A 24007-nucleotide genomic window follows, 5' to 3' on the forward strand; every position below is an offset into this window, starting at 1 on the left:
AGCTGTAATGTTGTAAAACTGAGACACAGTTCATCAGTCAGTCCATATTTGTTCTTATTCTGTGCCTCGTGTGTATTCAGATGAAAGACAAAAACTGAAAAAGGAAGCTGCTAAAGACTTTTTCTGAGTTATTTTCTTCCTTGTCCTTTACGAAATATAAATATAAAACAACACAGACATCTCACCATGAAGCACAAAACTGTTTTTCACTCCAAACAGCCATTGCATATTCCCTATTAATTCCAAATTATTTTCACAAAATAGAAGAGCATACACCACACTGAATATGAATCGAATGATCTGAACTGACGACTTACAGTCGTCTACCACCAACATGGAATCAGAGCGGTTCATCAGTTCATAAACCTAATTCTAAACCATCTCCCACACAAATAAATTGGTTCAAAGACCTGGAGCATTGGATTAACTGGAACTAAAAAACACTAATGCTTTCCTTGACCTTAAGTGTGAACTATTGTGTGGATGTTGTATCCTACGGGATGGAGATGACACCAACAATGTAGAAGAAGAGAAACTAATGGAAAAACGAATGTCCAATAACCACTGAGTAAACTCAGGGCTTGTAGTTTTGCTTGGAATGCACCAGGTTTAAGGAAAAGCTAGAGAGCAGTACAAGAAAGAGAAAGCAAATTGGTGTCAGTTGAACACAACAACAAATAAATACATTCAGTGTAAAAACTGGAACAGAACAGTGTAATAACAGGTTTCAGTATTATGGATCTGTTGTACATTGTTAACTTGATTAGAATATTTGCACCCAAACTTGAGGAAATGTGAAGCTGGTTTACTAGATGGTACCCGAATGGAACGGGTCTGAGAAGCAGGATTAGTTTTTCTTTTTTTTTATTTAACCTTTATTTAACCAGGAAAAAAAAGATCCCACTGAGATCAGGAACCTCTTTTCCAAGGGAGTCCTGGCCAAAAGGCAGCATGAAACACAACATACATTTACAACATACAACAAAATTTGTTTGACAAGACCAAACTGCCACAAGGTGTTGCTAAAAACTAGTTTATACTAATTTAACCCTTAAATGCATAAATGGGTCAAAAATTACCCAGTGAGGTGGTTTTCTTGCAATATCTTTGTAATGAGAAGTTGTTCTTCCTCAAAAACACGTTATCAACATCATGCCACTTTTTTTTTTTTTCCTGCTTGTCTTAATTAAATTTTATAAAATTTTCACAACAAATGGCTCAGCACAACACCTAGTCTATATGAAAATAAAAAATATGAAGCTGTTGGAAGATAAACAGAGTAAGGAAAAAAAGACTAATCCAAGTTAAAGCAAATAGTACACAGTATAGACTTATAATGAGGATAAAACAAAGATCAGATAATCAAGCAGTGACAGGTGAGATCAGTGATCTGACTGTGAACAGGCACCAAAGATTTTCAGTCCTTGATGAGGTCTGAAAGCACAGAAGTGACTGATGAGTTAGTGAAACGAAGGTATGGAGTCCAAATTCTCATAAACTGTCCCACTGGCCAGTTAAATTTTTAAATTTGGATTTTATAGCTTTTATGAAATTGCAGTTTTTGTTTCACTACCCCAACCTTCTATAGGTGAAAACCACCCGCATTCATTTTCAGTGGAATTTCATCTGAACCTTTTGATTCATTCAACATTCATTCATTCGATAGCAAGACCAAAGGACTCACTTACTCATAAAATGGATGTTGACATTGTTTCATTGCTCATATATAGTATATTACATACTTTGTTTTTCAAATTTTCAAAATATATATAAAAACATTGATTTTTTTAATTGTTAAAAATGTAAAAAAAAAAAAAAATTGCAAATATGAAATCATTATTAGGGATGCACCGATTCCGATATGAGTATTGGGCATCGGCTCCGATACTCAGTGTGTGTACTCGTATTCGTACACGTAAAAGATTTCAAATGCACCGATACCACTTACGGTCATGTGACATTCACAGTTCAGCACAGCAGGTACGAGGAGGAGGAATAATGTGTGTGGAGTGTGAAGAGTGTGGAGATTTTTCAAACTAAATGACTGTGATAAAAGTAACGCTGACTGCAAGTAACGTTACAGACACAGACAGATACGGATGGAGCGTTCTGTCCATCCTCTGCGTACATTCCATCCGTTTTCCAAGTGCTGGCGGATGCATACCCTGATGGAGAATACCAACGGAACCGTGGAGATAGAGGATCTGTTCAAAGAGCGACTGTGTGAGTTAGAGAAAAACTACTGACAGATTTATGACAACTACCCAGGGCCGGACCGGGGGTATGGAGCGGTGAGGACCACCGCCAGCGGAAGTGAAAACAAAACTTACCGCTCATTTCTCTTTTCTCTACCTGCTGAAGCTTCGCTTTTAAACCTTACTAGCGAAAACGCTGCGATATTAGTATCACATTAGTGTTGCCTCTGTCGTCTCCATGTTTGTTATTGCTGACTTTCTTCTTCTTCTCAAAAACCTTTACTCTTCTTCGTGGTATTTGTCTAGTGTGGTTAATTAAGAATGGCGCCACCTGGTGGATTAATTGAGAAACGCTCATTCCAACACAATAAAAATGTCAGTAGCAGCACTTTGTTCCAGTCAGACTAATGACAACGACAATAAAGCACATTTACAAAAGGAACTAGAATGAGATTATTAAGTACTCATATCAGTACTTGGTATTGGCAAGTACTCAAATGTAAGTACTCGTACTCGGTCTGGAAAAAAGTGGTATCGGTGCATCCATAATCATTATTTTGTGGACTAAGATATAATACAAATGATTGTTTTTAAAATGACAAATGTGGCATAAAAACACATTGATTTCAACATCGGTCATTTTTGACCCGTTTATGGAAGCGTGTAGGGTCCAGACACCCGTACATCTAAGGGTTAACAAAATATCAGATTTTTCAATTATTCAATACTAAACATTTTCACTGGGATCAAGCACAGGACCTTCTTACTGTGAGATCACAGTGCTCACTATTGTACCACTGTGCTGTACAACTCTACAATTATATCTGTTTTTTATACTTTTATCACATCATACCAACTTACAGCTACACTAGTGAGTTATTTTACCATTTCTCTGTTCCTAAATGCACAATCTATGAGAATTTCTTTCTGTTCTTAGCACAGTGATATTTAGAATGTGAACCTGACGACCGACCATCACAGACATTGTCATAAAACCAAACCCATAATCCTTCAGTATTCAGCCAATGATGTTTTTGTGGACACAAACAGCTTCTTTGAGTGATGAATTTAATAACTGTCTGTGAGGGTTTGGATAACTATGCACTTGAATACACGTCTGTCAGGCTTTTTATGGCATATATATGAAGTGACAGCAGTAACTTGTTTTATTCAGGTGTATTTTTATGCTGCTGACTTACAGTGTGTCCTTAAAAACAAATATGCTTTCATGTGAAGGTGCCCTTTCCAAAACCCATACCCCGGTCTTCCTCGGGAAAACAGTCGACCTCCTCAATATATCCCTGTACACACAATTAGCACTTTAATAAAAAATACTGCACTGCAAAAATGTAAATCCTACCAAGTGTATTTTTCTCATTTCTAGTCAAAATATCTCATCACGCTTAAAAGATCAGACATAATCACCTAAAGAGAAACGTTTCAGTGAGATATAAGAACTTATTTTTAGACAACAGATCTTGAAAATCGTATTTCAAGAAATCTTAGCAAGATCATTTTCACTTGTTCCATTGGCAGATTTTTTTGCTTGAATTAAGAAAAAAAAAAAAAAATCTTGAATAAAGAAGAAAAAAATCTGCCAATGGAACAAGTGAAAATGATCTTGGTAAGATTTCTTGAAATAGGATTTTCAAGATCTATTGTCTAAAAATAAGTTCTTATATCTCACTGAAAAGTTACTCTTTAGGTGATTATGTCTTATTTTAAGTGTGACGAGATATTTTAACTAGAAAAGAGAAAAATACACTTGGTAAGATTTTGACTTTTGCAGTGTGATTTACTTCTGCTAATAGACACAAAACAAAGCACTTCCATACCTTCCAATGCTTTGCTTCACTCCCATCCATCTCTGTGAGACATATACAACTGTACCCTGACTGTATTTTGTTCACTCCACTACCTCATGGTCGAATGTTGTGCATCTCCACAGTATCATAGACGTATCTGCCTACAATGTCAATGAGCCCCTCTACATGACCATAAAAATCCGATAACTGGGAGTAATCTGATAGTTACCGTAATCAGATGCGACGCGTTTACATGCACTTCAGAAGTGCGATCATCGAAAAACCCTGCTATACCTGTTTCAGTCCGTTATTTGATTTCTTTCAGAGTACGTACATAAATTATGACATAAGACGTACACTTCCCGCTATTTTCAAAACATCTGGTCTTGTCTTGTTGACCATGGCAAAAATCAGATTAACCTGTATACATGCGTGAAGACATCGGAGTATTGAGGAGAAATCTAGGTGTGTTAATCCGATTTGTCATGATCAGATACCTACCGTTATCGGATAAAGCCTATCAGGTTATCCTGTTTACATGATCACTTGAATAGTCTGATAACTCCAGAAATCGGATAACGATCGGAGTATCGACGTGCATGCAAAGGGGCTCAATGTGTCAATGGAGGAAGGGGATCTGTCTGAAGTTACAAAGCAGAACCTGTTTACAGACCTTACACTGGTCAAGTTTGTAACAAATGACAGGCGTGTACTTAGGATGTTTGTTTGAATTAAAACAAACTGCAATTTCTTTCATTTATTTAACTAAGATCAATCACATGTTAAGAACATCACAACATCATAAAGCTATAGTTTATCATATTTGAAAGCATGGACACACATGAGGTCACAGCAGACTTGACCTTGGCCACCAAATATTCTGTTTACCCTTCAGTTCAAGTCAACAATTGCCGATCTTTAAAGCATTGTGTCAAGTTGTTCTGAAATTTTACATGTAATAGCTACCAACAGATAATCCTAAGAGACATGGGAATCCATCTGATGTCCATTTCCACTGCTGGGATCGGATTTACTTGACTCTACTTGGCTCGGTTCGGCCAAAAGTATATTGCATTCCCACTGCAGACCCCCACCTTTGCACCTGTCCACCTCCTCCACAGCTGGTAACAGCAAAGGTGGGGGCCGCACAAGTGCAAGCAGCAAGCAAGTTTTGAGTCTTGACCTTTGAGTCTCAAGTCGAGCCCCTTCTCAAAGCCAAGCGAGACGAGTAAAATCACATGTTACATCCAACAACTGATAAGTCAAGTCATAGAAAAATGATCCGTTATAACCCAAATGAGCAGTAATGGTTAGTGACACTCCAGTAATCTGCCACATTCCTTATTCCTTCTGTTTCTTATTTCAGTTGGAGGCTGGTTTATAATGTCTCATATTAGAAAGAATAAAACAGAATTAGAAGTCATCTGCCTCAAGACAATGTCAAATCGAGATGAAGAGTAAGTCTATGTTAAGATGAGTGTTTTGACAGTTTTACTCAAGTCTCAAGTCCAATAAGTTATGACTAAAGTCAGGTCATGTGACTTAAATGTCCCACCACTGCATCACAATGATGCAGCGTAAACTATGTCGCAAATAAACGTTAATTTTAGATGACATTTAGTCTATATAATGTATATTATTATGGACAGAGGCAGAAAAGCCAGGTGTAGATTACTGCACAACGTGAGAATTTGATTTCCCTTGGTCAGGATATGTACAGTCAGTCCAGATTGTATTTACAAGGCTGACAATTAATACTGAACAAACAATAACTCAAACTATGAATTATGAAAGAGCTGCAGCATCTGAAACTGACCAAAATAAGCATTTGAAAGATAAACAGTACCACAGTGCTTCAGTTTCAACTTCACAGGTTGTCTTTTATGGATTGTGACTGTCTCTCTCAACTCACCATATATTTTTATTAGTAAGTTTTTATTTTTATTTTTATCGATTACTAGGAATTTTAGGTGACCCCACATGGGGCCCCGACCCCAAGGTTGAAAAACACTGATTTACTGTTTTATAAGCCAACTGTGTCTTTTGGCATTATGACACTTGCTGACAGCATTATATTTGTTAGAAAGATTTGTCTTTGGAGAGATGTATATTGTAAATGTATCTGAAATTGTAATGTAAATACAAAGATGTATGGGTTGTGTAAAATCTAAAAAAATCTAAATAAACAATAAGTTAAAAAAAGAGTCAAAATGACTTTGACATGTACAAATAATTCACTAAACCATGTGAGTCTATATTTCAGGTGTGGGGTGTTGCCATGCATTACCATCGGCATCACTGTATCATGACTGAGCTGAGGGTTTGAACTCCCATGACCAAAGTTTGGTGAAAGCCCATCGTGCTGACCGACTGCTCATATTCTCGTGCCGTTAAATGCATCTGAGCAGGCCCATCACCTGTGATGGATGTGTGAGCACCAGTCTTTATTTAGCCTTTGGGACACTGGGCTCTCCTCCTCCCCAACAGCCCCCTGGACTCTTATCTGCTCTGTCCTGTTTGTTTTTCTGCGTTCACGCACAGAGAGAGAGGCCGATCAATGTAGTGAGTTATGAAATGACAGCCGAGCCGCTGAAGGCAGTCTCTCAAACAGCGGCGAGGCAGACAGACGCTCATCTGGCCCTCCACCTCCACAGCGCCTCCACATTCATCACCCATCGCTGTCTATTAGCCCTATAAGCACTGACTGAGTGTCTGTCTGTCTGTCTGTCTGTACTGAGACAACAACTCTGACAACTGGACATAACGATATTATCCTTTGTTTTTTTATTTTCTCATGAACCTGAATCAGTGGGAAATTAAACAACTGCCAATTAGTGTTCAGTTACGTCTATTTCTATTGAGTGTTACACTATGTATTGGTCTTGATGACGTTTAACATAATTATGACTGAATGACGGTCATTAAGTGAGTTCAGGACCTAATATGTAAGGGATAATGTAGAGCAAACCTGTCATTTTAGTGAAATAAACCTCAACAGGATCTCGATCTATTTTACTCTAAACTAGAGCTGGGAAATGTGGTCAAAAATCTGTCATTATCACAGTATAATTACAATCATAAAGGCTGATATTTGGCCCAGAGTGAAAGCTGAAGACACCAAACAGTTATTTATGGATGTAAATGCACAGAAATTGGCCTTTTTCTGAAAAATCTGTTAAAATTTGTGATACATTAGAATGAAAACCCATTGATTCTTAGTCAAAACACAGATGAAACTAGAGCTGCACAATATATCGTTTGAGCATCATCATCACGATGTATGTGTGCGTAATAGTCACACCGCAGCCCCCCCCCCCCCCCCCCCCCCCCCAGGTTGAATCGCATGTAAATAACCCTCATCTCCCCTTCAGATTACACATCACCACACCAACAGATCAATTCCACATGAAACTGTAATGTTGAAAAATTAGCAACGAACGAGAGAAAAATCAATTAAAACGAAGATTCGATGCTAAAAAGGAAAGCAACGTCAGTTATCTGGAATTATTTTGGCTACAAGAAGGATGATACTGAAACGTGTTCTGTGTCTTCACGTGCTCTCGTGCCTTACAACTGTTGCCACAATTCGTGCGTTTACATGATAACTTTTATTCCTGGTTTAAACTAACTAAAGGTTAGATCCTATTTAAGATGCCCATGTAAACACCTTATTCCAGTTGAAAAAGAATAGTTTGGATTAAATTTAAACCCGAATAAAGTCACTGGTTTAATCCCCTTTTAATTCCGGTCTAAATTATTCCTGGGACATGTAAACCCTTTATTCCGTTTGGACTTTATTCCTTCCATTCTGCACATGCTCGTTGTCTTGTCCTGTCACGATGATGCACACATTCTGCGCTGGCGGAAGAATATGCAGTGCAGTCTAGTCTTACCAAACCATTCCAGTGGGCTATTCTGATGGGATCTACCAGCCTGGAAAACCCTGAAGGAAGAGTTCATCACCTGTTTTTTCATTCATTCATTTGTCATGCACTAATGAGTTCGATAAGTGGGCAAATCAGTTTGCACTGCAGTGCACCTATTGCCATGTTCTCACAGCCCTTCTGTTAGCTTAGCTTAGCTTAGCCTAGCTTAGCATAATCGCTTCATTCCTATGGTCAGACGTAGCCAGGCTTTTATAGGTGATTCATAGTATTTTATGAGTGATTTTGTGAAATTCAGTTCTCCCTAATCATTACTTTAGTCCGGTGGGGTCAATATGATCACAAATTGAGGCTCAAATCATAGCGATGTGACTTACTGTAGTCATAAAATCTTGGGAAATAAAAACTAATGCAAAGCTAAAACAGTAAAGCAAAGCTAATTTAGCGCATACATCCCTTCCAACAAAAAGATTTTCCAACTTCTGTCAACACAACAGTCCCAAGATTGTATGAGTGCAGTAAGTCGCAGATCTAAAGAAATAATTAGGGAGAATCGGATTTCAGAAAATCACTTACAACATGCAACAAAATACCTTTAAAAAACTGGCTACGTGTGACCATGGAAATGCAGTGACTATGCTAAGCTAAGCTAACAGAAGGGCTGCCAGAACAAGTAAACGTGAGCACTGCAGCGCAAACCCTTTAGCTCACTTATCTACCTCATTAATACCTCATGTAAACCTTTATTCGGGTTTAACATTTCCATGTAAACAGAAGAGAAAATACTTTAGTTCCGAATTAATTTCTTCTGGAAAAATAAATCGGATTTAAAAAACATCATGTAACTGTACCCAGTGTGAGGAAACACAGATAATTTATTTGACCATTTACGTCGGCACCACACAGCTATTATATCCTCCTGAGTGTCTTTTTTTTTTTTTCATATTGCAATATATATCACAGGGTTAAAAAAAAAATTGCAATGTCAGTTTTTTTTCCATTATCGTGCAGCCCTAGATAAAACTATGAATAGATTACTTTGCAACTATTTTGGTAATCATTAACCATCATTTTTATGGAAAACTGTTCAAAATCCTCTTATTTCAGCATCTTTCTTTGTGAATATTGGGTTAGGGTTGTAATGTGTGACAGACCAAGCAGCACATTCATCATTTTATGGTTGAATTGTTTTAAGACCAAATAATTCACCAGTTAATTGAGAAAATAACTGACAGATTAATCAGCAATAAAAATAACAGGCACAGTGTTAAATCTGGTGGATAACACGGGTATCTACAACACAATAAGATTTTCCTTAGATTTGGTTTGTTTTTGTTACTGATCTCCAAAAAATGTTAGTGAGCAGACGATAAAAAAAAACATGGAAACCTAAATAAATACTTTTTTTTTTTTTTAAATAATTAAAAAATGAGTTTTCACCAGTACTTTGTGAATTTACCATGTACAGATTCTACCACTGTGCATTCACCCAACTGATGTTTTTTTTTTTTTTTACTTTCAGTTCTGCATCGGTTTACTGGGGCCTATGTGAAATTAATTCCCTCTCTGAGTTCTGACCATTTTTCATTAAATGCCTTCCACCCAACATAAAGCACTTTCCAGTCCAGAGAACATTTTCAATAACACATGTGATGATGTATGAATGTTTGGGTTTTCTTAAGGAGTGATTCTTTTCTTTGCTGCAGTAACTTAAGGCTGCACTCAGCATTGATCTGCGTTGGCCGAGTCATTAGAAAAACAAATGAACGTGCTGACCTGATTATGGTCAAACTCACAAAGGACGTTTCACCTGGAGCTTCGTACCTCTGTTATGTGACCTGGATGTGGATTCTTTTCCTTCTACTTCATGTTTTATGTTGTTCATCCTACAACATGACTTCTGCTGGATGCAAAACGCAAGTAATTACAGTTACAGAATTCGTTACTGACTTTATTTTGATCCAGTTTGACTATTCACATTTGGAGGCCTCAGAGACCCTTCATGTCTACAGTCGTGGAAAAAATTATTAGACCACCCCTTGTTTTGTTCAATTTCTTGTTCATTTTAATGCTTGGTACAACTAAAAGTACATTTGTTTGGACAAACATAATGATAACAACAAAAATAGCTCATAGTAGTTTCATTTCAGAGCTGATATCTATTCATTTACCATGGTTTTTCTTGATAATAACCAAAATCTCTTCAGTTCTTACATCAATAGCTATGGCATTGTACTGACAAAAACAGTGCTTCTGTCTGTTTTAGTCTAATGATACACACATGAGTTAGTACTTGATTGCATAACCATTGTTTCTGATGACTTTTGATGGTCTAATAATTATTTTCACGACTGTATGTTTTATACAGCAGCACATGGGAAGAACCAAGATCCAAAGTGATGTTAAGCTTCTCGCTGCACTGTGCATATGGCAAGGTTGAAACTTTGAGTATCATTATCGTGACATTATTGTGAAAAAAATATTGTGGAATAAATGTATACCTTTCACGCAGTGTCTTGTGTTGAATTTATTGAAAAAACTGTGTAGTTTCAGAATATAACATCAAAAAATGTGTATGACTTGTCCTTGTGTGACTTTTTGGATGACGTTTGCTGAAAAGTGAGCAAAAATTATCCTTTTTGAGTGACAAATAATTTGAAAACCCATATTAATCCTTTTGCTGCTTGCAAATTTTCATTGAACTTGTTTACTCTTAACCTTAGAAGAAGAGCTTATGGTATGCCCTTTTGAGTGAATATCAGTTTCAGTGATTTCAGTTCAAAGTCAATGACGTCACATCAGCCAGTTCCTCAGAAGACGTCCTGTGACAATTTTGTTTGGATTTTTTTGGCTTCTAGGTAAGAATTGGACTTATAATTCTTTATGTAGAGTTGATATTATCATAAATCTGTATGTATTATACACCATTCTCTTTCTTTTTCTGTTGTGAATAAAGCATTACCTGACAATTAAGTATATTCTAATATTAGATCAGTAAAATCATTACTTTTACTAACCCTAACCCCATCAGTTTTTAGTTTGTGAAAAAAATACATACCATTGTGAAAAAAAAACTTGCATTCACTCAATTTTCGATATCTAGCCACCAAAATTTAATCAATTGTGCCCACCCATATAGGCTACAATTAGTTTATATTATTTAGGCCCATTTACTTTCCTAAAGTGAGATCAAGTTTTTTTTTTTTTACAACCAAATTTTCAAATTCGTTTCTGAAACTGCCCACCAATTTGTTAGATTTTGACTTGCTCTGTCAATGATGAAGCCAATTCAACCTTCCAGAATCACTTTAGGAAGGCTTCTATATATCAATTTACAGTTAAACTAATAAAACAACTCTTACACATGTTACGGAGTAATGCCTAATTGATTTTTTTTTTTTTAAATTTCAGACTGAATGAATAGGGCTAAGATGCCAAGACGAAAGCCATCCAGGGGTGGAGAAAGGAAGGCCTCCTGGGGAGTATTCAAAGCTCACAGATGAAAAGAAGAAAGCATGTTACGTTTGATTTTTGACAGAAATTAAATGGTTAAATTGAGTAGTGCATAGGCCAAATTTTTTTTTTTGTTTCAACCTTGTGTCAATAAAGGCTCAGTGATTTGAAAACCACAAAAGGTTTTGCATAAATGATTTCAGATTCAGATTCCTGAGAAAATTTGACCCTAAACTGATATATTTTCAGTCCATAACCAAGAACTTGAATTTTTGTCCTTAATGTCACTAAAATGTAACTCAAACCTTGAACCTTGTCATACTTAGTCCGATTAGTTTTTCTTTGACACTGCAAGTTTGGCTGCAGACTAACTCAACCAGACATCATCATATGTGTTGACAATGAGCCTATTTACATGACTATAAAATCCAATAACTGAGAGTAAACAGATAATTATAATAATTAGATCTGACGCGCTTACATGTAGTTAAGAAATGCAATAATCGATAAACCCCGGTTTAGACGCTCCAGTCCAGTATCGTATTTCGTTAGGAGTACGTACAGGGGTTGGACAAAATAATGGAAACACCTTCACCTCAAGATGATAATGCCCCAATCCATACAGCTAGAATTGTTAAAGAATGGCATGAGGAACATTCTAATGAAGTTGAGCATCTCGTATGGCCGGCACAGTCCCCAGACCTCAACATTATTGAGCATTTATGGTCAGTTTTAGAGATTCAAGTAAGACGTCGATTTCCACCGCCATCGTCTCTAAAAGAGTTGGAGGGTATTCTAACTGAAGAATGGCTTAAAATTCCTTTGGAAACAATTCACAAGTTGTATGAATCAATACCTCGTGGGAATTGAGGCTGTAATTGCCGCAAAAGGCGGACCTACACCATATTAAATTATATTTTGTTGATGTTTTAAGGTGTTTCCATTATTTTGTCCAACCCCTGTACACTACCAGTCAAAAGTTTGGACTCATTTGGTTGTCCTTTATTTTCATGACTATTTACATTGTAGATTCTCATTGAAGGCATCAAAACTATGAATGAACACATATGAAATTGTGTAGTTAAAAATAGTGTGACACAACTTAAAGCATGTTTTATATTTTAGATTTTTCAAAATGCCATCCTTTGCTTTTATTACAGCTTTGCACATCCTTGGCATTCTCTGGATGAGCTTCGTGAGGTAGTCACCTGAAACATTTTGCGATAGTCTTGGAGTTTCCAGTGATGCTGAGCACTTGTTGGCCATCTGTGGTCCATCTCATGCCATTTAAATGAGAAGGTGAGTCCAAACTTTTGACTGGTAGTGTATGTACATACTGATGGTAAAATCAAACTTGTGTTATCGCCTTCCACTCACGTGCGACTACGTAATTTCCGTTTTCTATGATTTTAATTGTGTTTACACATGTACAGATGTAAAAAATAAAAAATGAAATAAATCCGATTAACCCATATACATGCAAGAAGACATTGGAGTACTGAGAAGAAATCCAGGTGTGTTAATCCGATTTCTTGTAATCAGATTATTGCTGTTATCCGATCAGGCATAACAGATTATGCTGTTTACAAGTCCAGAAATCGGATAATGATTGTAAAATTGGTGTGTATGTAAACAAGCTCATTGATTGGTTAGTCCAACATACTTGTAGGGATGTAACGATATGAAAATGTCATATCACGGTTATTGTGACCAAAATTATCACGGTTATCATTATTATTGCGATACTGTTGAAATTGTGCTCAAAATGTTCAAAAAGTACTTATACACACACTGAAATAATTTAACCAAGTTGTATTTTGAAAAATAAATAAATAAATTAAATTAAATAGCTACAATGTACTTTCTGTTGGCAGAAATATTAAAACATTAACTTGTAAACAATCAAATATACAAATGTGCATTAAAGATGTCACCTTATGGCCACTGTTCGACCATTTTCCATAACAAGTTTGAGTTGTTTGAGTTTCTTTTTCAGAGACAGACAGACAGAGAGAAAACAGATAGATAGATAGATAGATAGATAGATAGATAGATAGATAGATAGATAGATAGATAGATAGATAGATAGATAGATAGATAGATAGATAGATAGATAGATAGATAGATAGATAGATAGATAGATAGATAGATAGATAGATAGATAGATAGATAGATAGATAGATAGATAGATAGCACCTTGAGTGCTGCAGCTTCTCCAGGAAATGAGCAGTACCATTCGTTTTCAAAGTGCGGTAATCAAACACGGTTATCATGATAATTAGAATTTAAACAGTAATACTAACCGTCAGGAATTTTACCGTGGTTTATCGTTATACCGGTAATCGTTACATCCCTACATACTTGAAATAGTGTTTTCTGGATAAAAGTATGCAGGTGTTTTAGACCTTTAGCTTTCATTAAACATTACAACATGGACCTCCAATAAATAAAAATGTGTACATGATTCTCTTTTACAACTAGTAAGTTAAGAGGTGAATTTACTGCACAGGTTGAATGTTCTACATTTCACCGTGACTTTGAGAACCTAATGTGCCTGCACCTGCTAAAGTGCTGACATCTCCAGATGACACTACCTGGCTAGAAGACAAAGCCTTTAACCGTTAATAGAATCTAAAACCATTTACACCTACTTCAAGTCTCTTCCTTTGACAAATGTCATTTTTTTCCCATTTTATTCAGGCAGATTGGAGGGCAGCCCACAAAGTCCAGGCCACTCTGAGAAATGTCTGCCATGGCTGCTGTGATGAGAAGTGACTGGAGGATTCTTGGATTTATTAGCACCATGTGAGCCCGTGTCATCAGAGATTACGCCCCCTATCCTTCAGCGCTCCGCCGGCACGTCACCCAACGAATTTCAATTTCCCCCAGTGAGAGGACGGGAAGGCTCTGGCTGGCGACCCCTGCTCATGACCCTGGGGTTTCACGATGGATTGGGGAGGGGACAGATATGGGATGCTCATGAATTAAGGATGACTTCAGCGGTGCGTTCAACTTTGGCCGTCGTGCCTGTATCGCCACCGAGAATCTACCTGATAAATGGGCATCAAGTGGAAGGGAGACTGCTCGTCCTGGTTTGGTATTCAGAGAAGCTCATGGCCGAATGTAGCTCAGTTTAGACCATGTTTAAAACATGCATCACTGCCGCTGCCACCTTGGACTCTGCAAGCTCACTGGCTGAGTGTCTATACTTTGGATACATGTTCAACTGTTACATACAATGAGCTTCGTCGTCACATCACACATCAGGAAGCTTTTTGGGTTCCGAGTTTGGGAACTTCGTAACTTTTTTTCTCCCAAATAACAGCTCTCATACCAAGTGTTGAGAATAAAGAGCTGTGAATTTCTACCAAAGATGTCAATGTATTGGACTGTAGAGATATGAAGTGAACTCATTTCCAGTGATCACTAGAATGAGTAGTCAGTTACTCTGCCAGTCTCCCATGGTGAGGAAAACGAACACCACAGGACCTTTGACCAAAGTGCCAGGAAGTGATGAGATGTAAACCAGTAGAAAACAACTTTCAGAGTTGGTGATAAACCCAAAAAGAACAGTACTGTCCTTGTTTTCTCCACTGGACTGAGCTCTAAATGAAAAGAATGGAGTTTGATGCTGAAATGTCAGCGTTTCTTCTACATGGGTGAGTTTGATTCTGAGGCTTATGAAGGTATAAATTTATTATGGGATGTTCTTCTCTTTGCCAAGTTGCCGTTTGTTGATCCATGGTTCAGATTAAACTGTGACAGTACTGACCTTGTTTGTTGGATTCCAAACAGATCTTTAGTTCAGCGACTGACGACAAACCGTACAGAAAACAGAGGTGATGTGTGGTTTTACTGTGGCTGTTTTCATCTAAAAACAGAGCCAAGCTAACAGAGCTATAATATAAACTGTGAAGATTATAAGAGACTATTTTATGAGCCTTAGTTTGAGGAAGAAAACTTGATGATGCCATGATAAAGCTGTGTGTAAACAATGAGCTTTATACTTTATTCGGTGACTGATACAGTTTGCGTATACACAGCGCTGATTCGTTGGTGGTTTTGGTCCCAAGTGTGTTCTGGTACCAGACTATCCCCCACTGGTAAGAGTTTAGAATCTCAGTAATGTAAGTAACCCTTGTAAAACTGAGTTACAGCTTTTCTATGTTGTTAATATTTTTTCAGAAAATGTTTGATTTTCTGCATTTTTTCCTTTTTGACAAGAATCAGAGTCCATTTATCTACTTCACAACCTTATACTTATACTTATCAGCCTCTATAGGTTAAATAGCCTGCCCTTAAGTGGTCTGGGTACCAAATAGTGATAGTCATTTGGATGCTGAAGCAGAGGATGAGGAAGGCAAACTCCTGTAGCTTCCTCTAGTATAGTCTCACATAGACAAACCTTTGTATCTGCACGCTGTGCTTTATGCCCCGTTTCCACTACGTGGTATTGGCTCGACTGAACTCAACTCGGCCTTTTTGCGTTTCCATTACGAAAAAGGACCTGGAATCTGGTACCCGGTACTACTTTTTGGTACCACCTCCACCGAGGTTCCAGGACCGGGGACCAGATACTAAACCATGACGTGTAAACACTGCAGACCTGAGACACTGTGCATTGGTCAGAGAGTCGTCTCTGTGACCTGCCGTTTTACAAAAAACAGATGCGGAAGTGGACAGTAAATATAGCGGTACATTAATCCACATGATATCAGCCCAAAACTACACCATGGTTGGTCGAGGAGATTCAGTCTTTGGTGGCCGACGTAAAAATTCAGACGAGACAACATGCAACGAGCGAGTTCATCAGCAGCTCTCTGAACAGACGACACGGAAGTAACACGCCGCATCGCTATGACAACCAGGTACTGTAAAGTCGGTAGTATCTTGTACTGGAAATGGTCTCCAGGAATACCGAGTCGAGCCGAGCCGAGTCGAGCTGGTTCCACGTAGTGGAAACGCGGCATTAGTGTTGTTCCAGCAAAATGATCTTATTTATCTTTATTTGATTGGACAAGTTTTTGCCAGGTTGCCAGCTCATTTTTGGCAAGAAACAGCTACTTTCAGGACCGTAAAGTGAACATTAAGCATCCGATGAATGTCACAGATAAAAAGAGATTTGTCTAGTTTTGTTTTTTCACCATCACATGAGCTGAAAACAGCAGGTCTGTCACATAAACTGGGTTTAAGACGGATGGATTAACGCTATCTGCATGTTACTGCCAGCAGCTCGACACGGGGGTGGAGTTTTATAGTATCATGACCAAGTTTGCTCTTTCAGATAAGCTTGTCAATATTAAGTGAAGATCAGGAGGTCGGGACGTCTTGATAAAAAAAAATGTTGACTTACCATCCACTCTGAGATGATGATGTCCACCTTTTCCACAGGTAGGTTGATGTCTTCTATGCGGCCTTTGATTAGAGTGATCTTGTCCTCGAGCTGGTTCGACCTGAAAATAAATGTACAATCATCAGCCTCAAGGTCGAGACTTTGTCATTTTGACTGGTGTGGTGACGCTGTTCTGAAAAGGAGATATGATTAATCCTAAGAAATTGTCATCTAAATAACCCTGATGTGCAAATTAGTGAGTGCATGTTTGTATTTCAGTGACACAAAGAGGAAAAAAAATTATTGGTGACCTGAGTAATTGTTTTGTGCATAAAACTGTACAAACTATATAAAAAAAAAACCTTGATGTATCTTGGTGCAGAGGGAAACTACCATAAATGAAACAGGACTCAATTAGAGGTAGGCTGTTGTCATTACACGCTCCAAAATTCTGACTAAATTAAACTCTGGGAGTCAAGAAACGCTGCCATTTCAGCATCAAACTCCATTCTTTTCATTTACAGCTGTGTCCAATGGAGAAAACAACAACAGTGTGCCAAGGTTTTATCACCAATTCACTTTGACACACTATAAAAGTTATTTCTTAGTGTTTCTCATCACATCTCGTCACTTTCTGATGCTATGGTCAAAGGCCCCATGGTGTCTCACCCTGTAAGACCTGTAGAGTGACTCACTACTCCCTCTAGTGGTCACATAAATCCCCTGGCCCATTGCTGGAAATAAATTCACTTCATAGCTTTACAATCCAGAACAATGGCACCTTCACAACTTCACAGCTCTTTATTTTAAACACTAAAATAATAGTTTTAGGTGATTTTTCAATGTTAACCCTTTAAGCGCTGGAGTTTTTTGATAAAATATTAAATTTTGATAAAAGATTTCAAAAAGCTGTAGCGTGTAAGTGGTTTGATATAAAGTCATACTGTAAATGAGAAAAATATTAGGTATGACCCAAAGTTTATAATGGGAGTAAATATATTCATCTAATTTGCATATTGTGACATCACCGGGCGGCGGCCATATTGGATTGCGTAACTTTTACTAAAATTGAACTTTGAATATATTTACATGGAAGTTTTCTTTGTGTTTTAGGTTTTTTTGTCATCTTATCCTTAAAATAAATTTACTTTAACATTAGGAGAAAGTAAAATGCAGTATTTTTTTTTTTTGTTGAAACATCTTTATTGAGTTTTATGTAGAATTGTAACAGTAATTAAAAAGGCAAAGACAAACAAAAGAGACCCCCTCCAAAAAAACAACAACAACAACAACAAATGAGTAGAAAAAAACTATGTGCCAGGATAGCAACAGTCAGTCTACTGATTTTGTGTAAATCTAGTCAATTTATTCCACTTTTTATCCAGTTCTGGTTCTTGCAGACTCAAGCTACTAAAACTTACTGCATTTTCTGTTTTAGTAGCTTCTTAGCCAAGCAGCTGTGAAGCCAAATCTGTCCTTATCTATCCAAATTAAAACTAAATAAACTTTACTTACTTACTAAACCAGCGCAGGACCACAGGCCTTTAAACTAAAATTTATTCTTCACTTTGAATAGAAACATACCCTAAAATGATGTTAGGATCAAAGGGGAACATGTCCACCATCTATTGGTAGGAGGTAGTAACAAGATTTGGTAACTATCTGGAGCTATTGTCTGTTTTAATCAGTTATGTTGCTTGTCACAATATCGCAACTTTGGATCTTAAAGGGTTAAAAGCAGAAATACTACATATACCCTCTTTAAAAAGATTAAATAAGAGAATGCAGATTGATAGTATTTTGTATCGTGTTCTATTTGTATGCAGCACAGCAATTGGACCCAGGTTAGGAGTGAACTAGAAGTACAGTTAAAGTTACTTTAGAAATCACAGATGTTGGTGTTTTCTGTATTTTTTTTTAAGTCCCAACTTTTCTTTGTAAACATGTTCGTACAGTGTTGGCTTCCCTCAAACCCCAACCCTTCCTTTGTCAGATGGAGGGGGTTAAAGAGGGTCCGCAGAGGTGTCAGACTCAGGTCCAAACTGTACGATGCTACCGTTTCCCTCCTTCCTTTCACAGCGGCCAGTCCGAATATCAATCTCTGTGAATATTCCATTATCATGACAGCTAATGTTACTGAGGACAGAACAATTACTCACAGTGGGCCCTGAGTGCATTTCTGTAGCAGCGATCCTTATCTTGAACTGTCTCTCCCCACTCTCCTGCTCTGCTCCCGCCGCTATCACCTCCTCCCAGAATCCAACAGCACCCCATCCCCCCTCCCCCTCCCCCTCCGCCTCCCCTCCCACCTCCTCCTTTCACAAGAGGGAAACACTGTAATCTCATTATTGGGGTAATTTAGAGGACAATGTCAGGACTCCAGAGGGAGAGTCAGTATCTGTGTGTGGGTGCGAAACTGTGAAACCACGTATAAAACTGTCCTCATGATGGTGAATTGTGGCCTTTGTCAACAAATGAATAAATTCTTCTCTAAATGTATTTTTACATGTCATTATAAACACATTATTTGGAATCTTAACAAAATAAATAAACTGTATTTGAATCATTCTTCAATCTTCAATTGTTGAATAATGCTATGTATCTTTTTTTCCTATCACAATTACCTATAAATTGATACCGTGTGAAGAGAAAATAAGAATATAATGTTATGTTTTGTTTTTTTTTAATTTAGTGTAACATTGCAAACTATAAGTGTTATATAAGAAGGCAAACTCATGCAGGTGAGTTATGTGGACACTGATGCAGCCCCAGACCATCACAGATGCTACATTTCCCATTTTCACAAAAAGTCTGGATAGTGAGTTTCATCTCTGACACGCAGAACCTAACATCTGTTGTTGGAGAAAGTCTGTTCTATTGTCTTTCGGTCCATCTGAAATGAGTTGGGGTCCATTTTTGTACAGAATTGATACCGAACTTTCACTATGAGTAATACAGTTTCAGGTTAGATTCCTGCATGCAGCAGCCCATATGTCTAGACTCATCGTGGTTTCTTGAACAATGCCTCCTACAGGTCAAAGGTCACACAGATTAAGCAGTGGTTTTTGCCATTGACCAGTACACACTAAGATTACATTGGATTCCCTCTATGATTTGACAGTGCAGCCCATTTTCCAGTGTAGGAACTAGGGATGCAAATTATGATTAATACATTAATTATTAGTTGGTTGACCTTATCAGTTGATTAACAATTAATTGATAAGCGGCGATTTTCCTGAAAACCTGAATTTCTCTTTCGATAGGGTCTATAAGAATAAAAGCTAAATATTGTTTATATACTTCATGAAAAAAGTATGTTATATTCCTCAATGATTGATTTATTGTACCATTAGGGATACAGTACAGGCAGTGACATTTATGTAGTTTAACAAAATAAATTCTGCAGAGAAATTCAATAAAATAAATGGATCTGAAGAGGGGCAGTTTGGAAGAAATGGGCATTTCTGACTTTGCATCATTAGCTGACATGATGGAGCGAGATTTCAGGTGTGGACAGGTGGACAGGCTGACTCTTCTGTTATTCAACTTCAGCGATGAAGCCTAGTTTGGGCAGTGGCGCCCCCTACTGTCAACACCACAAATCCCACTGTGGAAAAGTGCAATTAACCGACAATTAATAATTTAATCGAGCAAATTCTTAATTGTTTACATCCCTAGTAGGAACCTTTATCATTTATCCATAATTTTGAAACATTTTGGTACGTTTCCACCAAAATTTCCCATGGAAAGAAATTCTCCCTCAACCTCAAACTTTCCCTTAAAAAGTTCCTTGTAGGGGGCTTGAACTTCTCAGATCCTCAGAATTTTTGAGGGGTGGGGCTGTGTGAATGCTGACTGGTGGAACACACTTGCAGTATTTTGCACCCACATTCACCCAAAAATGTTTAAGCCAGTAAAGACCAACACCCTGTTTATACTTACACTGATTTTTTTTTTTTTTTTTTTCTAAAGAGATTTTTTCCTCCTGTTCAGAAAAAATAAAATGCTTGTCCATGTGATCTTTGTTTTACAAAATATTGCTGCACATATCAGAACACAGGAAATGACTACAATCCCCCACAATCCCTCAAACACACCATTCTTTCAGTTGGACTTTTAACTCTTATGTTACATTGGGTTGATGTTTATATGATTAGGAGTTAGTTTAAAGACAGGAAACAGGGCCAAACTGATGTCCTATTAGGGTGTGGTGACTCAGTCTTAAAGGAGTGATTATGCATTTTAAAACATTTCCCTGTGCTCTACATAAACTGTAAATGCTATACTTGCGTTTGAATTCTTCATTAATTCAACTCCACAGGTCCATCTTCAACCCTATGTTTGAGTAATGACACCAGAAAGGTCGTTTTGAGCGCTGGCCCTTTAAATGCACATGAGCCACTTCACGCCCCACCCCCTCCAGGTTGTTGACCGTGCTTACTGTCCTGTTCAGCCACTTGTGTTCATTAATACAACCAATAGCTGAAAATTTTAGGTAATCGGCTCGAGGTTTGGACATATTTTCAGTTTCTACTACAACCACTGCTACTGACAAACAATTATGTCGTACTTGGAGAAATGTTCGTCCGAAGTCTTGACCTTATATGTGCAAATGTTGTGACATAACTAGTTATAAAAGAACAAATTAAGCAGGAATTGAAGTGGGTTGTAGAAATCCACTCGATTTTTGCCGGAATGAATATAAAGATAGCTTTGCAGCACCTGGAGGGTTTAAATTCAAACTTTATGAACTATTAGAGTCCAAATACACAAATAAATGAACCAAAGACTAATAAAAGTGGGTTTAGCAAAATATGAGCCCTTTAAGGCGTCACCAGGATCACCAATGGGGGTACAGTTTGCAGGTTTGGGCACTTAACAGGAGGCAGACACAAACATAGAAAAAAAACTTCAGTAATGAAAGATGGAGTCTGTGCCACCACACAGTAAACACCCACCCTTGAACTAAACAATCTGAACTGTCTGAGCAGCTCTTCAGGGAGGTCTTTAAGGTTGACCTGGTCGGGTCTGAACTTGTCATGGGGAGTAATGACAGTGACCTGGCTGGTAGTGGGTTAACTATAACCCCAGTACATGGACAAGGTCGCACACACTCACCAGTTTCGGTCATATTTTCTCATCCCATACAACATGTAGGTAGAGTCACTGCATTAGTTACAAAGTTAATAAATAGTACAAACCTGAGTTAGCTTAGCATTATAACACTATGTACTGTATATCTATTGGTTATTTACATTATTAGGTCTCTAAACATGGCGACACGGTGGTGCAGTGGTTAGCACTCGTGCCTCACAGCAAGAAGGTCCTGGGTTCGATTCCAACACCAGTCGACGGGGGGTGGGACCTTTCTGTGTGGAGTTTGCATGTTCTCCCCGTGTCTGCGTGGGTTCTCTCCGGGTACTCCGGCTTCCTCCCACCATCCAAAGACATGCACTAATAGGTTAATTGGTTAATCTAAATTGCCCATAGGTGTGAATGTGAGAGTGATTGTTTGTCTCTATATGTTCAGCCCTGCGATGAACTGGCGACTTGTCCAGGGTGTACCCTGCCTTCGCCCCTATGTAGCTGGGATAGGCTCCAAGCGACCCCCGTGACCCTAGTGAGGATAAAGCGGGTTCAGAAAATGAATGAATGAAGGTCTCTAAACAGATGTTACTATATCATTAAGGAAGCAAAAGTAATGTGTTATGTTGTATAAATGTGAGATGGGGTGGGATTTAATACGTTTTCTTCTTCTAACTCCTTTTTGAGCAGTGCATATTGAATTTATTTTATTACTAGTGTACATGGCAATTGCTATTTTGTCTTGATCATCTTTATTTATTAATGTATTTGCACGGATATTAGTTCCTTGTACATAAAAAAATGCTTAATTTTTTCTTCTGCTCAAAACAAATTAATGAATGAATGAATAAAGTTATCAATTGATGTTTGCAGCAGTCTGTCATGAAGTTGAGCAACAACAACAAGCTGTAATCCTCAGTTAACTTCCAGGTCTTGGTTCAGGTTAAACTGGTCTACAAGGAAAATGCTTCCAGAATAGAAGTAATGAAATTTTACCACATGAGAGTCACTGATAAAGAAAAATCAAGTCAAAAATGCTGGTTGGCTAAACTTTCCAAGATACAGCTTTGGGTCAAAATGTGAAATTCAAGAATTACCGAGAGAATGGGTTTGACTCAAAAGGAATATTTGTCTCAGAGCTACAAGATCTACTTCAAAACACTGTCTGCACATTAGAATACATTCACTTTACAGGTTGTATTTAGTGAAAGATTTCTAAAACTATTATATAAATGTACATAAACCAATATACAGGGTGGGGAAGCAAAATTTACAATATTTTGAGGCAGGGATTGAAAGACAGTGTATGACCAATTAGTTTATTGAAAGTCATGAGAATTTATTTGCCACAAGAAAATTGACATAATAGAAAATGTTTTTATTCTATGTGTCCTCCTTCTTTCTCAATAACTGCCTTCACACGCTTCCTGAAACTTGCGCAAGTGTTCCTCAAATATTCGGGTGACAACTTCTCCCATTCTTCTTTAATAGTATCTTCCAGACTTTCTCGTAATAGTTTTGCTCATAGTCATTCTCTTCTTTCCATTATAAACAGTCTTTATGGACACTCCAACTATTTTTGAAATCTCCTTTGGTGTGACGAGTGCATTCAGCAAATCACACACTCTTTGACGTTTGCTTTCCTGATTACTCATATGGGCAAAAGTTTCTGAAAAGGTATGGATAATAGTGTTAGGTATGATTATGACATCAATATATGTTTGGTTTCAAAACAATTGACGTAGTGCCTGCTGAGAAAAAAACAACTAAATGTTCATTGTAAATTTTGCTTCCCCACCCTGTATATGTGTAATAACATTTAATCATATACCTTGAAAACATCAGCAAACCGGCACTTTTGTCATTTATGTTCCAATTAATCTTATTAAAATACGTAACATTTAGCACATTTAATGTCTGAAGCAAATAATTTCTAAAAAATTGTAGACCAGTGATATTGAACCAGGTTCCTGTTATTAGGCAGATGTAAACACCACTGATTTCTAATGTCTTTATTTTCCACCTGGATAAACACAAACCACACCTTCAAAAAAGGTTCACTATTGGAGGCATTTTATACAAAATCTCTTTCAGTGATCTAATATGTTTCTTACATGTAAAATGAGAAGCCCAAAATATTTTTACAAGCCTTTTTTTTAAATCTTACCTTGTATATCCTGACCTGTGACCCCGGCCCACCTCCCCCACCCTCTCCTGTCTGGATGGACTTCCTCACCCTCACCTGTCTCATCT

At 37.6% G+C, this 24007-nt stretch overlaps 1 protein-coding gene across 1 annotated transcript in view; it reads right to left on the reverse strand.

The window, feature by feature from the left end:
* The window catches only part of prmt3 (protein arginine methyltransferase 3), a 142103-nt gene that overhangs the window by 94850 nt on the left and 23246 nt on the right, over window positions 1-24007 (reverse strand). The window contains exon 10 of the mRNA XM_030131078.1: window positions 16691-16790. Within this exon, the coding sequence (XP_029986938.1) occupies window positions 16691-16790 (100 nt within the window). The remainder of the gene's footprint in view (window positions 1-16690; window positions 16791-24007) is intronic.

Source organism: Sphaeramia orbicularis, chromosome 3, assembly GCF_902148855.1.
Source record: "Sphaeramia orbicularis chromosome 3, fSphaOr1.1, whole genome shotgun sequence".
Classification (NCBI taxonomy): domain Eukaryota; kingdom Metazoa; phylum Chordata; class Actinopteri; order Kurtiformes; family Apogonidae; genus Sphaeramia; species Sphaeramia orbicularis.